At 41.2% G+C, this 15044-nt stretch overlaps 1 protein-coding gene across 1 annotated transcript; it reads right to left on the reverse strand.

Annotated features, from left to right (window-relative positions):
• Positions 1-494: 494 nt before the first annotated feature.
• LOC111950145 (transcription factor Sp6) lies at positions 495-13482 on the reverse strand. The gene is made up of 2 exons (XM_023967574.2): positions 13216-13482; positions 495-4720 (listed from the first exon to the last, which is right to left on the reverse strand). Exon 2 carries the CDS (start codon positions 4547-4549, stop codon positions 3632-3634), a length of 918 nt encoding a protein of 305 aa, XP_023823342.1. The 5' UTR covers positions 4550-4720; positions 13216-13482; the 3' UTR covers positions 495-3631.
• Positions 13483-15044: the final 1562 nt, after the last annotated feature.

Here is a 15044-nt window from a genome sequence, read left to right on the forward strand (position 1 = left end):
ACGTTTTCCACCCAGCAGGTATCACCCCAGTCTTCCACACCTTATTATACAACTCTAACACTGTTTCCAACACACTGTCCGGTGCATGCTTAAACATAATTTAACACACTTTATCTTCTCCATAGACCTCCAACGCCCTTGTCATCTCAAACATAGAAAACTCTGCATCCATTGCTTCTCCTGACTCCCCTTTTCTCTTTAAGACATCTCCATGCTCCCATTAACTTTCCCTGTGTCTCCTCTTACTCACAGAATGCGTTCAAGACAACAGCCACTTCAACACACTTCACACACAGAACAACAACACACACACACACACACACCACACACACACACACACACACACACACACACACCACACACACACACACACACACACACACACACACACACACATACACACCACACACACACACACACACAGGTTCCAGCAGTGAGTCTTATAATAAACCATGATGAAGTACGGAATAAATAGACAACATACTACTTAGTGATATTTTTATTTCCATGAAGGACATTTCTCTATTAAAATTACAAGTAAGTCTTAAAACCAAGCAATAGTACAGCAGTACTTAAATTATTACAAAATATTGTTTAAATTAATATCTACTGCGACAACATACTACAGTAATCCTTAAAATAAGGTCAGTTTTAAATAATATTTGAATAATCTTCAATCTGCTCCTATCTAACACATACAACTCAATAATAGCATTTATGATAATAATAATAGAGATAGCCAATAGGCCTTTTTAATACATGTATCAAGTGTTCCTAGGTAGGCCTATTGGAAATGCAAAGCTACAACAGGGGAATTCCGACCCGAGTTAAGCGTGTGTAGTAGGGAATGTAATTCCCTTTTTATGCACTTTTCTCTCTACAGGTATTCTGACCTTGAACTTAAGCATGAGAATAGCATGCTATGTGTCTACAGATACGGCATATTCTTTTTATTTTAGTATTTCTCTCCCCAATTTTGATCTTATCTCATCGTTGCAACTCCCCAACCAAACCCGCCAAACCCTGACCCGCCAAACCCTGACAACCAAGGTCAGCCTGCAGGCGCCCGGCCCGCCACAAGGAGTCGCAAGAGCGCGACGAGTCAAGTATAGCCCCACCTGTCAAACCCTCCCTTAACCCGGAGGACGCTGGGCCAATTGTACGGCGCCCTATGGGACTTCCGATCACGGAGGGTTGTGATACAGCCCAGGATCGAACCCAGGGTCTGTAGTGACGCCTCTAGCATTGCGATGCAGTGCCTTAGACCACTGTGCCACTTGGGAGGCCCTCAGATACGCCATATTTGAACCTTGTCTTGGCTTAATTCCCTCATAACTGATTATTCATAAATACTTTCCTAACCCTAAATAATATACAAGATCTACCAATTGGTGCTGAAAAGGAGATGAATATGCGTGTATTTAGGCCTACATGGCTTTCTTTCGTTGATCCATAATATTCTGAACTGTTCTATCCATATATTCTAATGAGTCTGTCAAGACAATTCTATTAAAGGTACACCACATTTAAAGGGATAGCTTTATATAAATGTACTGGAAACCCTATTGAAAGAAAACTCCACAGCAAAATCTATTGGCCAGCAAGTGGGAGGGTTTTCATCGGTTTAATTAAATGTATCAGCTTGCGCAAGGGAACCGCACCTGCATAAGGTATGACTGAATACCAACTACTGTGAAGTGCGTAGGAAAGACGTGTGTAGCAAAGGCGTACATTTCCTAAGTCTGAATCGGGCCCCAAGTGATTTGCAATAGATGAGTCTCAAAGTGATGTCCTTTCATCACATTTGATACACAAAATGCAAGTAAACCATCAAAAAACATATTTTATTTTATTTAGGGATGTTCTAATGGGGGCTACAATAAACACCTCAGTAAGAGATCTCTACATAGCTAAACCTCAGCTTAGACCCTTTTAAGCACATTTTTACTAAGTCACTACTCAAAATGCAACCATGTTTTCCTAACAAGGCTAATTTGTTTTACTATAAGCTAAGAAGCCTAAACCACGACACACAGGCCTAAGCCTATTTTAGAAAGGTCTATACTGGATTCCTAAAACTTTATCGAAGTGCATCTTCTATCAAGATATAAATGATTATTTATGACTATTAATATCAAAATGGGTTCTAAACAATTCCACTCTATCTGTTTTTGGCGTTATGCTTGAACAACTTTGGAGGAGGAATTGTTGCTTATCCCGGAAGTTGTTGTTGTGACAAAATATGGTTTACATAAGTTCCTCTCAACTAGGGATTTCAGTTCAGCTCACATTTCAGTCTAGCGTACATTTCATGATTAGTGATGTATCCAGCCTGTCTTTTGTCCGAGGAAATCCTCATCAACCTGCTACTACAGTAGGTTCTGTGAAGTGTGAACTTAGTATTGTGTGGATCATACACTATCAGGGACAAGACCATGGAATTACACATTCCCTGTGAATGAGATAGGCTGCCATCATGTAACATTCACACCTGCATAGCCGAGATAAGGAGTGTCAAAAGAGGAGCAACGGTGCTTTTCAGTCACAGTTGAGGGATATTTAAACATGATGATACATACGGTGCGTTTAAGTGAAATACATTGATAACACAATTGATGTCTTCTTACTGTACATTAAACAGAAAATATATTTTTGACATAAAACATGGAGTATGAATACCATGCCATAATGTGCTGTAGTGGGACATCTCTGCACTTCAAGTGCCATACTTTTAATTCATTTGCCATCTACAGAGCAAATGCAGTTATTTTGTATTCGCACCGCCCACATACTGCACCAAACTGAATTATAGTGGTGCTTACTGTGGTGCTTTTTGGCAAAAGGTTGACGCCAACATTGTGCGTGGTCAAAACCAAAAATAAAGTGTGGAATTTTCCAGTGACATGTTCATACACTCACATACAGTATATCATACACAGCAAGTCAAGGGGGTGGGTTAAAGGGTGGGAAAAGGAAGCCAACACAACATACCAACATATTCTAACCCTCTACTTCCATTGCCTTAAATTCAGTTAGATGTGTGCAGTGGAGACTGGAGAGATTGAGGGCTTCCTGGAAATAAATATCTCTCCAAGTAGCTAGTAGTTTTACTGTAAACACATCAAGCACCATCTTCAGTTTAACTCGTTCTCAAAGTCTCTGTGGATGGATGGTATAATAGTAGTAGCAGCAATGGAAGTCCTAGCAGCTAGCAAGCTTTGGCTCTGGTTTGGTTGCCACCAAAGCTATCTTTAAATGGAAGAGATCATCTAAAAAATCATTTTCCTTGATTCCTTAGATGGATATCCTTCCAGTAAGGCACTTGACAGCTTGTCCTCTGTTGGTGATGTAACATATGCTCTTTGGTTTTATGTCTGTCTATGCTGTATGGTGCTGTTATATGTGATATGATGCATTCTTAAAATCAGAGGGGCCCTTTGTTGCCTTATGTTGTTCAATGCATCTGGTAGAAATAAACTATCAATTTATAATATAAAACCACCTATGATTCTACCTCCGCTGGACTACATGTATTATAAACTATGGATTCTCTGTCTGATAGAAAGGGGCTGATTGTAGCCTACTGACATTACATGATCTGTATAGCATTCCAGATGTGGACGGGATACAGTTAGCTGGACTGTCCTGTCCCAGAGGGGTCTTTCTCACATTTCGGCTGCTTAAGGGGTGCCTCTGTGTCAGATGCAGTGGCGTGGGAGGGCTGAGGAGAAGGCGTGTCAAAGCTCTTCCCCATTCTGCCCCCCTCTCCATACATCCTCTCCTCCCCTGGCCCGGATGGAGACTCGTGCGTGCGCATGTGCTTGGCCAGGTGGTCGTTGCGCATGAACACGCGGGGACACATGGTGCAGCTGAACTTCTTGGCGCCGGTGTGCGTCTGCAGGTGTCGCTGAAGTTCGTCGGAGCGCGTGAAGCGCTTGCCGCAGAAGAGCCAGTTGCAGACGAAGGGCCGGTCCCCGCTGTGCCAGCGCAGGTGGGCCTTCAGGTGGGAGGTCTTGGCGTAGGCCTTGCCGCAGCCCGGGATGTGGCAGTTGTGCATGTGTTTCCTCCGGTCGTCATCGGTGCTCTGGCCCATCTGCTCGGCGTGGACACAGTTGGGGCACCGGCACACAGACTGGCCCGAGCCCCTGGAGGCAGAGCGGCGCTGGGGCTTGGGCCGGACCGAGGTGGCACCCTCCTGTGGCTCCTCCAGGGAGTATGACTCCGGCTGCAGGAGCTCAGGTCCTCCCAGCGGCTCCATCTTGAAGCCATCCTGGGGGTAGAGGTGAGAGTGAGCTGAGTGTGAGGCTGGGGCCAGCTGGGCTAACTGAGCAGGAGTACACAGCTGGGGCTCGGAGCCGTAAGGTCCCAGGGAGGACTGCAGCCCCATGGAGCTCTGACCAACTGCCTGTAAGCCCACACCCTGGCCCGCCTGCAGGTCCATCCAGCTCCCTGGCCCGGTGTGGAGGTCCCACCATGAGGGAACGTTCATCTCGTCTGAGCTGCCACCAGGGGGTGCTGTCCGTAACCAGGGTTCATAGGGGTGGGCCATGAGACCAGCTGCTGTCTGTGGGATACTGTTGTTGAAGGCTGAGTTTGGTGAGGAGTGAGCGGTGGCCAGGTGGGTCCGGGGTGTGGTGGGCTGACTGATAACTGGGTAAAGATGTGTAGACTACCACATGGCTGGATAGAGAGCTTGAGGGTCCTGTTCACGATTACAGACCTGTGGGCAAATAAACTGAATGTCAAATTGTAAAATGGTGTTGTAAATTCTTGTAAGATTACTCCTTCTAGCCAGATGACTTGAAATACTGTTGGGCTTCAATGTAACAAACACAAAACATGCAAATACTTGATCTCAAATCCTCCAAGCACGTGTAACCCCTCCCCCAAACACAACAGACACGCCCCCGTCTTTATGGACACCCCACCCCAGTTCTCACGCTGCGTGGCCGAGGAGAGAGCAGACAAAATGAGGGGAAGGAGACGAGGGGAAACGTGTCCGGACAGAAACCTGCCAAATGCATCGGATGCCAGGTACTTCCCATGGTGGAGGAGAGTCGAAGAGAAAACAAAGAAAACAACTTCAGCAGCCCTGTGGAGAGGCAGAGTGGAGATAAATACGAAAGGTGGCGGAGGAAGGAGGAGGAGAGCGAGAAAGAGAGAGAGGAGTGTTGACAGGAACAGCCCCGTGCAGAGACGGAGGTAAAAAGGAAGAAGATACAGGGAGGTAATGGCTGCGGGCCAAGATCTACAGTATCTGTACGTCTCTGAGATTTTCGGAGATGAAGCCTAGCAGACAGTAGAACCAGTTTTTTTATGAATCACACATGATTTACAACAACATCCCTCCGAGGCGACTAACAAAAAAAGATGCGATGAAAAACCCGCCTCCTACACACTGGCGGCAGCATGCATCCACAGTTGCTGACTGACGTCTTTCAGGAGCCTGCGAACACAAGTCCAACAATAACACAAGAACAATGCTGAACAATAATTATGGCAGCATGCTCTAAGAAAGTCAGCATCTTGTCCCCCATTGCATTGCAGTGCGTAAACTCCAATGGACCATAGAAATGCTATAATACATACCCCACAAATGAGGTTACCTTAGAATTTTGAGAGGTGATGGAATGCACCTGTTCAAACTATAGGAGTCGAGAGTCATTTTTTGTCAAAAAGCTGTAACTCTATCTACAGGAGACGCTTACTTGGTTCAAAACACGAAAATGATTCCAAAAATGTTCTGGCCCAAAATTATAAGTTGGCGCCCACCCCCCAAATATATGCCATTATTTTTACTGCAGGAAACAGTAAAGCAGTCTGGGTCTGAAGAGGTTACTATCTTGTTCGTCTGAAGATCCTAGGTCGTGATACCATATCTGGGAGAGAGAGAGACCATACAGCATTGTCCACCCAGACAATCAAGCTTCAATAGAAGGGTCAAGGTTCAATGGTAGACCTGCATCCTGTCCCTTGTCCACAAAACCATTAAAGCCAGGCTGAGCAAGCTATTTCCACAACTTACAGAAACTTTGCAAAGATAGCATACAACTTGCGAGATTCAGATTCACTCTTATCCTTTCCAGTGCTTGAAAGGGAATGGAAAGGGTATCAGTACAAGTTAGGTACTGGTACTCAAGCAGTAGAACGTTTGGGGTGCGGGTACTCCCTACCAATGAGCACGGGCCAAACTCAAGCGCTGATCCCTTCAATTGATTTTCAATTTGCTGAGACAACAAACAAGGCCTTGAAGACCAATAGGATTACGAGCTATGCTTTGRACTGGTCTTCCCATGGCCCTCTTCAGACACTAGAGAGGAGATGCTCTTGAGTGGTAATGAAATCGTAAAGCGATTCGTTTGGAATTCCAGAATTAGAGGTCTGGTGTTAAAGGTCAAGCTGATTTATTTCACGTCGCCCCGGAGCCAGAGCTCCGCCGATGCTCTGTAATTTTGGGGGAATGTGAGTCAGATGCACCGTGGCGTGAAGCGTCCCCCTCTTTCTCTCTCTCTTCCCCCTCCTCTCGTTCGCTCTCTGATATAATAGCCCTGTAAACAAATAAGAGAGTGGCCGATCCTCCTCCATTCACAAAAGTGGCCGGCTGGAACACTCAAGAGTATCCTGAGAGTAACAGCTGGCATGGGGCCCCTGGGGGTGGGGAGACGGGGAGGAGGAAGGTGCAGGACGACAGGGCTGCATCGTAAAACCTGCCCGACCAAGACCTAACACAGTCCCCGGTTTACTAGTCTGCCAGAGAGGAGAAGATGCTCCAGGGGAGGAATGCATCACGGTAGATGACGAACTGACTTTGGGGTTATTCCATGTTGGTTATCGTTCTGATTCTGCCAGTAAAGGGAAAAGTACAGATACAATTTAATAGCAGAATAAGATTCCCAATCTTAACTGTCACACCAATGAATAAAAACTGATAATGGACCGGAGTTTGTGGATTTCCATACTTTTCTTTTTACCATCCAAAATGTATTTCTATCAAACACAGACATTTAGAATTGTCAGTACAGTATGAAGTATCCGTACGCCTACTTCTAAATATCTGTGTTTGTGTTTGAATGGTTTTTKAGTTGAGAAAATCTTGTAGTTTAGTCTGATATGTGATATAACGTCACAGGTTCCAAGACGTTATAGAAGACTAAGATCCCTGTAGGATAGTCACTGCCTGACAGTTGTTTGTCTACTAGTATCACGGACAAATGCAACAACCTCGATTTGTTGTATGTTCATGTGGTTTTACATCAAATGTKGTAAATGTTACGCATTATGTGTACCAATTTGAGCATATTTGTAAACACTCTTGCACAGACATGAAATTCCAATTCAAATACTCAATCAAAATGTGAAGATGGAGTAGAGGAAGTGTCTCAACTGGCGTGTCAATAAATCCTCATGACTCATATCGAGACAGGTCTACACAGAGGAGCACAACCCATGYGTTGACAGTTGGACATGGAGTACACAAGTGATATGACACCTCCTGTCTCACTGTATTAGACTACGAAAGAAACTTCTAATACACCTTCACATTTCTATGGTCATTGAATGGGAAAACTCCCTAGCCATTGTGAAAACCGTGAGGCTTAGGGTCCTCTGAGGCATATTGCCTGTCAACTTTGACATTTAAATGTCATTTAGAAAGTCAAGTGCTCTGGTAGGTTTGGCCCCCAAATTCCTTTTACACTTAATAACAAATTAGGGTATCYTTCTTAAACACCTACGTTTGAGGTAAGTATTTGGCTAGTAGAAAGAGGAGGAWGGGAAGCGCTACTAAGGTACACAATAGTACATTTTGGTAGATAGAAGGTGCTCTTTGGTAAAAGCGGTAAATTGGTAATCAAAAAGAAAGGAGGACCAAGGCACTGTTCAAAACGGCTGCCAAAACRCGTCTGTTTCTATTGAACATGCCATACTAATAAAGGCATTTTAATTAATTATATGAAGAGTGCCTTGGTCCTCCTTTCTTTTTGATAAGTATTTAGCTGTTTGACAATAAGCCCTAAATTGATCTCCAAGATTGAGCTTACACAAGTAGGGCTAGTATAGTGATTATTGTGTAGGCCTACCATACACTGATTGATCAGTAGTCTACTCAAACTCACAAGTAGCTATGTAACTTGTACTGAGGAGTATTTTTTTTGTTYGCTCATACAGGAGTAGTAAAGCTCTAGTTCACACAGGAGTAATAACATTTTGTGATTTATAAAATGTTTTAATTGTATTCAATTTCTATTTATCAAAGGGGTGCTGCAGCATCCTACTTCGAATAACAAAGTGCTCGACGGGTGCTGCAGCACCCCTACTTCGAATAACAGGAAGTGGTTGAAGAGCTTTATGTTAAAAATGATARTAAACAATTATTTGTCAATCATCATTTATTTGAAAAACACAGTTACCATCATCATTTGTCACATTAAAGAAAGTTAGACAAAATAAATATCCACCCGTCGAGTGGATAAAAATGTTGTCGATCTTTMGAAAAATGTGCTTATTACTACCGTTTCCATTACACATGTCGCAATGATTTATTCAACATTCCTTTTKTCGAATAAACCTGGGTCAATGGAAACCTGCCTAGACAGTCTACAGGGAGGAGGTAAGAGCCTGGCAGAGTGGTGCCAGGAAAATAGCCTCTCCCGCAACGTAAAAAAAACAAAGGAGTTGATCGTGACCCTCTCCCAGTGGAGAGTGTCAAAAGCTTCAAGTTCCTTGGCGTGCACATCACTGAGGACCTGAAATGGTCCCACCACACCGACACCRTGGTGAAGAAGGCGCAACAGTGTCTATACAACCTCAGACGGCTGAAAAAAATCAGCATGGYCCCTAAGACCCTCACAAACTTTTACAGATGCACCATTGAGAGCATTCTGTCGGGCTGCATCACCGCTTAGTACGGCAACTGCACCGCCCTCAACCAAATCGCTCTCTAGACGGTGGTGTGGTCAGCACAACACATCACCGGGGGCACACGAGTCACGGTCTGTTCACTCTGCTACCATTTAGCAGACAGAGACAGTAGAGGTGCATCAAAGTTGGGACAGAAAGACGGAAAAACAGCTTCTATCTCCAGGCCATCAGACTGTTCAACAGCCATCGAGCCATCTTCTGTAGTAAGAGACAAAGATAGACATAGTACACACACACACACACTCACACACACACAGCCAGCGCTGCTGTCCCATGTATATATAGACATTAAACACTGGACCGTTTATCTTATACTTTTGTTTACTCTGTGTATTCATTTACTGTATTCTTCATATAGCTCATTGTAATATACAGTGCATTCAGAAGGTTTTCACACCCCTTGACTTATTTCACATTTTGTTACAGCCTGAATTCAAAATGGATTAAATAGATGTTTTTTCATTCTCCATAATGACAAAGTGAAAAAATGTTTTCAGAAATCTATTGAAAWTTTWTTGAAAATGAAATACATAAATATCTMATTTACATACACTACCGTTCAAAAGTTTGGGGTCACTTAGAAATGTCCCTGTTTTTGTCCATTTAAAATAACATCAAAATGATCAGAAATACAGTGTAGACATTGTTAATGTTGTAATTGACTATTGTAGCTGGAAACTGGCAGCTTCATTAAATAGTTCCCACAAAACACCAGTCTCAACGTCAACAGTGAAGAGGCGACTCCGGGATGCTGGTCTTCTAGGCAGAGTTYCTCTGTCCAGTATCTGTGTTTTTTTGCCCATCTTAATCTTTTCTTTTCATTGGCCAGTATGAGATATGGCTTTTTTTTAGCAACTCTGCCTAGAAGGCCAGCATCCTGGAGTCGCCTCTTCACTGTTGACGTTGAGACTGGTGTTTTGCGGGTACTATTTAATGAAGCTGCCAGTTGAGGACTTATGAGGCTTCTGTTTCTCAAACTAGACACTTTAATGTACTTGTCCTCTTGCTCAGCTGTGCACCGGGGCCTCCCACTCCTCTTTATATTCTGGTTAGAGACAGTTTGCGCTGTTCTGTGAAGGGAGTAGTACACAACGTTGTACGACATCTTCAGCTTCTTGGCAATTTCTCACTTGGAATAGCCTTCATTTCTCAGAACAAGAATAGACTGACGAGTTTCAGAAGAAAGTTATTTGTTTCTGGCCATTTTGAGCCTGTAATCGAACCCACAACTGCTGATGCTCCAGATACTCAGCTAGTCTAAAGAAGGCAATTTTTTTGGCTTCTTCAATCAGAACAACAGTTTTCAGCTGTGCTAACATAATTGCAAAAGGGTTTTCTAATGATCAATTAGACTTTTAAAATGATAAACTTGGATTAGCTAACACAACGTGCCATTGGAACACAGGAGTGATGGTTGCTGATAATGGGCCTCTGTACACCTCTGTAGATATTCCATTAAAAATCAGCCGTTTCCAGCTACAATAGTCATTTACAACATTAACAATGTCTACACTGTATTTCTGATCAATTTCATGTTATTTTAATGGACAAAAATTTGCTTTTCTTTCAAAAACAAGGACATTTCTAAATGACCCCAAACTTTTGAACGTTAGTGTAAATATTCACACCCCTGAGTCAATACATGTTAGAGTCACCTTTGGCAGCGATTACAGCTGTGAATATTTCTGGGTAAGTCTCTAAGAGCTTTGCACACCTGGGTTGTACGATATTGGCACATTATTCTTTTTAAAATTCTCCAAGCTCTGTCAAGTTGGTTGTTGATCATTGCTAGACAGACATTTTCAATCTTGCCATAGATTTTCAAGACGATTTAAGCCAAAACTGTAACTAGGCCTCTCRGGAACATTCAATGTCGTCTTGGTAAGTATATCTGGCCTTGTGTTTTAGGTTATTGTCTTGCTGAAAGGTGAATTTGTCTCCCAGTGTCTGGTGGAAAGCACACTAAACCAGGTTTTCCTCAAGGATTTTGGCCGTGCTTAGCTCTATTCCGTTAATTTTTATCCTAAAAACTCTCTAGTCCTTGCCAATGACAAGMATACCCATAACATGATGCAGCCACCACCTTGCTTGAAAAKATGAAGTGGTAATCAGTGATGTGTTAACGCTTTATATAACGCTTTATATTCATATATTCATACATAACGCTTTATATTCAGGACATAAACTTGTTGGCCACTTTTCTTGCAGTTTTACTTTAGTGCTTTATTGCAAACAGGATGCATGTTTTGGAATATTTTTATTCTGTCATTTAGGTTAGTATTGTGGAGTAACTACAATGTTGTTGATACATCCACATGTTTTTCCTATCACAGCCATTCAACTCTGTAACTGTTTTAAAGTCACCATTGGGATTTCACCCCTGCGCGGTTTCCTTCCTCTCCAGCAACTGCGTTAGGAAGGACGACAGTATCTTTGTAGTGACTGGGTGTATTGACACACCACCCAAAGTGTAATTAATAACTTCACCATGCTCAAAGAGATATTCAATGTCTGCTTTTTTTAAATTTTACCCTTCTACCAATAGGTGCCCTTTGTGAGGCATTGGAAAACCTCCCTGGTCTTTGTGGTTGAATCTGTGTTAGAAATTCACTGCTCGACTGAGAGACCTTAAAGATAATTGTATGTGGGGTACAGAGACGAGGTAGTCATTCAAAAATCATGTTAAACACTATTATTGCACACAGAGTGAGTCCATGCAAGTTATTATGTGACTTGTTAAGCACATTTTTACCCCTGAACTTATTTAGGCTTGCCATAATATACTTATTGACTCAGGATATTTCAGCTTTTCATTTTTCCACTTTGACATTATGGGGTATTGTGTATAGGCCAGTGACACAAAATCTAAATTGAATACATTTTAAATGTAGGCTGTAACATAACAATAATGTGGAAAAAGTCAATGGGTGTGAATACTTTCTGAAGGCACTGTATCTACTACTGTACATTGCATTCTGTTACATATACTGGATTCTCGATCTACTGCTGTACATATTGTTTTTGGTGTATATACGCATAGATTGCATTTGGATTTCTAATACAGTGTTATTTGGGTTGTCAGCTGGATKAGTTCTGACATTCGTGATTTCTTGTTTCTTTTTTTTGTACTTAAAATCACTTAGGATTATATCATTCCCTTTCACTGAATGGGTTGTTCCCTGCCCCTGTTGATTACAGATACATTATCAARGTCCTGAATGTCTTGGATCAATCTGGGTTGAAGAGAAATCAGGCCTACGCAGGTCTATATGAGGCATGATGTAATGTTATTTTATTTTTGTCAACTAAAAGTCACCTCGTTATGCATTTCAGTCACCATAACATTCATACTGTAGTTTTGTAGTCTACTACAGTATTGGAATATATTGTATGAGAGAGTGCAAGATAGGCTACTCCCCTATACAAATTGGTAAAATATTCACTATAACATATTCTAATGACTGGAATACCATTTTTGTAAAAAATAAATGACTATAAAAAAAGTTCCTAAAATGCTTTTTCGTTGATTTTGATAGTTGATTTTGATGGTTTTGATGGTTCACCATCATCCTCAGTGTGCTTTTCAACATTGGAAGGCATACAGATTACTGGTGCTAATTGTTTCCCTCAATCATAATGRATACCCCTGTGTGCGATAACCAATTTATAAATCGAGGTCTTTGGGGTGGTGAAAACCTTTTAGGGACTCTCTACCTCCTGCTTTATGTTTAATCTGGGACCAGGAAACATCCCCCTAAATATTAACTCAAACTGGAAAGGAGATTTATTCAAATTTCWAYTTYATTCTACTTTATTTTGATGCAAATTGTACAAATTATACTATTTTCAAATATGGTATCAAATGCACAACCTGTCACTCAAACCCAATCCTTTCCATGAGTGGGGAATGAATTTGAATAAGGCCTACAATAATATATATATATTCATGACTTCATGACTTTCATTACAAATTATGAATTGAAATATGTCTTTCCAAATCTAAATTAAAATACAAATTGAAGATAATAAATACTTATACAGATATTTCCAATATTTTTTTCTTACTTTTTCTTAAAAACAAATACTTAAATATTTGCCATATTCCTTTATTTCAAGTGGTTCTAGATATTCCAGGTACAGTCCTCTGTTTCATTGTTCATGCAACTGTCAAAAGGATGTACCCGTCACTTCGATATTGTTCCACTACACAAAAAATACAATGCAACGGTTACCTCGTTGGTTAACAATGCGATGCTTATGAATCAAAAACGTTTATATTGAAACATATATAGCTACCTGTTTATCCAATGGTGCCCGTAGTTCTATTCCCGACGCGATGTAGGAATAGCTTTTTGTAGCCTATTATATTCACTGGTATGAAAATAAATAAATCACCTTGGCAGAAGTCAAGTAAAACCCTTTGTTAAAAAAAAAATTTGAATAAAGAAATAGATATCCTGGTATATCATAAAGTTCCCTCCATCTCGAGCAGTTCAGGTGAGACAAGACAACGCTTCCACGTACAGGTAAGCATACTCAATGGTGGCAAAGTTTATAATAGCCTATGTATCGTTTTCTTTTCGCAGGCTCCGCCCTCTTTCGGTGTGTGTCTTTCCTTTGAAGATGGTACATGGGCATGGCTCACWTACGTTACAACATTCGGAMCCATTAGAAAGTTGACAACTCTTTGAACACTCTTGTTACATCATTTGGGGTTGTCTCAGTGTATAATACTTGTATTTCAAATGGCTCTAATGTTTGCCCACTGCAACTTACTCTCAGAAAAACTTTATTCAAAGCAATTCTATAAAGAATTATGTCGCAATGCACCAATGCATTACTAGCAGCTAGTCACTTACAATACAGTAGCCCACTTGTTTAATAGATTGCGTGTTAAAAAGAATAAATCATTTATAACTGAATAAACTATGGATCATTAAAAAACATCAAAGCTGAGTTCACCAATACATGTCACCCATCTTATTGACCCCATGGTGACACAGTGGCATGTGGTACCATTGCAATGGTCATTATTGTCACTGGTCTGGTCACCATGTAGGCTCCTATGTCATCCTATGTAAACTACTGGCAACAGGTCTCTATAGCACAGATTGTATCTCTTAAYTGTTATGCATACACAATCTACTGTAACCTCTTTATAAAACCTTCAGTATCAGTTCAATTCTCAATCGTCAAGAGACCACAATTTACAAAACAGTATCATATCCTTTCATCTTCTGCATGTTACAGGCAGTGTAGGTGCCTTATCAAAGCTCAGTGGTGCCCAAATACATAGCTGGTTCTCTTACTTTTGCCAAATGAGAGGAAACACTTGTTAACTGTTGTCGGTCATACCAATGAAAATACGGATTAAATCCAATCCAACATCACTGCTCTTCACTGTTTTATTAGCCTCTTCTTCTAAAGTTTTTATTTTTTCCCTCTCTCAGTTAATTCCTTTCCTGTCACAGCATGTTGGTGGAGTGACTTCAAATCAACTGACAAACAGAGACCACAGACAGAACGGCGGGAAGTGGTTTACTTACTTACTGCCATCTTCTTCTCTTTCTCTGAAGCAGCAGTTTTTAAAACTCTGAGTTTGTATCAATAATGCATGTACATTTTGTCTATGGCTTGGACTGCAACATAATAGGATACATATGTATTTTGTTTTGTATCAAATTATGAAATATTGACTCTGGTTCACGTTTTCAGTAAAAAATGAATGATACAGGGCCTTCAGAAAGTATTCATTTTCATTAACATATTCCACATTTTGTGTTACAACCTGAATTCAAAATGCATTAAATRTATGTTTTTTTTCACACCCATCTACACACAATACCCCATAATGACAAAGTGAAAACATGCTTTTCAAAATCTTTGCAAATTTACAGCCATTTTCAAGTCTTGCCGTAGAGTTTGAAGCAGATTTAAGTCAAAACTGTAACTCGGTCACTCAGGAACATTTACCATTTTCTTGGTAATCAGTGTAGATTTGGCCTTGTGTTTAGGTTATTGTCCAGCTGAAAGGTGAATTCATTTCCCAGTGTTTGGTGGAAAGCAGATTGAACCAGGTTTTCCTCTAGGATTTTGACTGTGCTTAGCTGCATTCTATTTATTTT

Source organism: Salvelinus sp. IW2-2015, linkage group LG1 (genome assembly GCF_002910315.2).
Source record: "Salvelinus sp. IW2-2015 linkage group LG1, ASM291031v2, whole genome shotgun sequence".
Lineage (NCBI taxonomy): Eukaryota > Metazoa > Chordata > Actinopteri > Salmoniformes > Salmonidae > Salvelinus > Salvelinus sp. IW2-2015.

Coding starts and splice junctions, on each gene's coding strand:
- LOC111950145 (XM_023967574.2), bottom strand. CDS start 4,549: ATGGCCCACCCCTATGAACCCTGGTTACGGACAGCACCCCCTGGTGGC.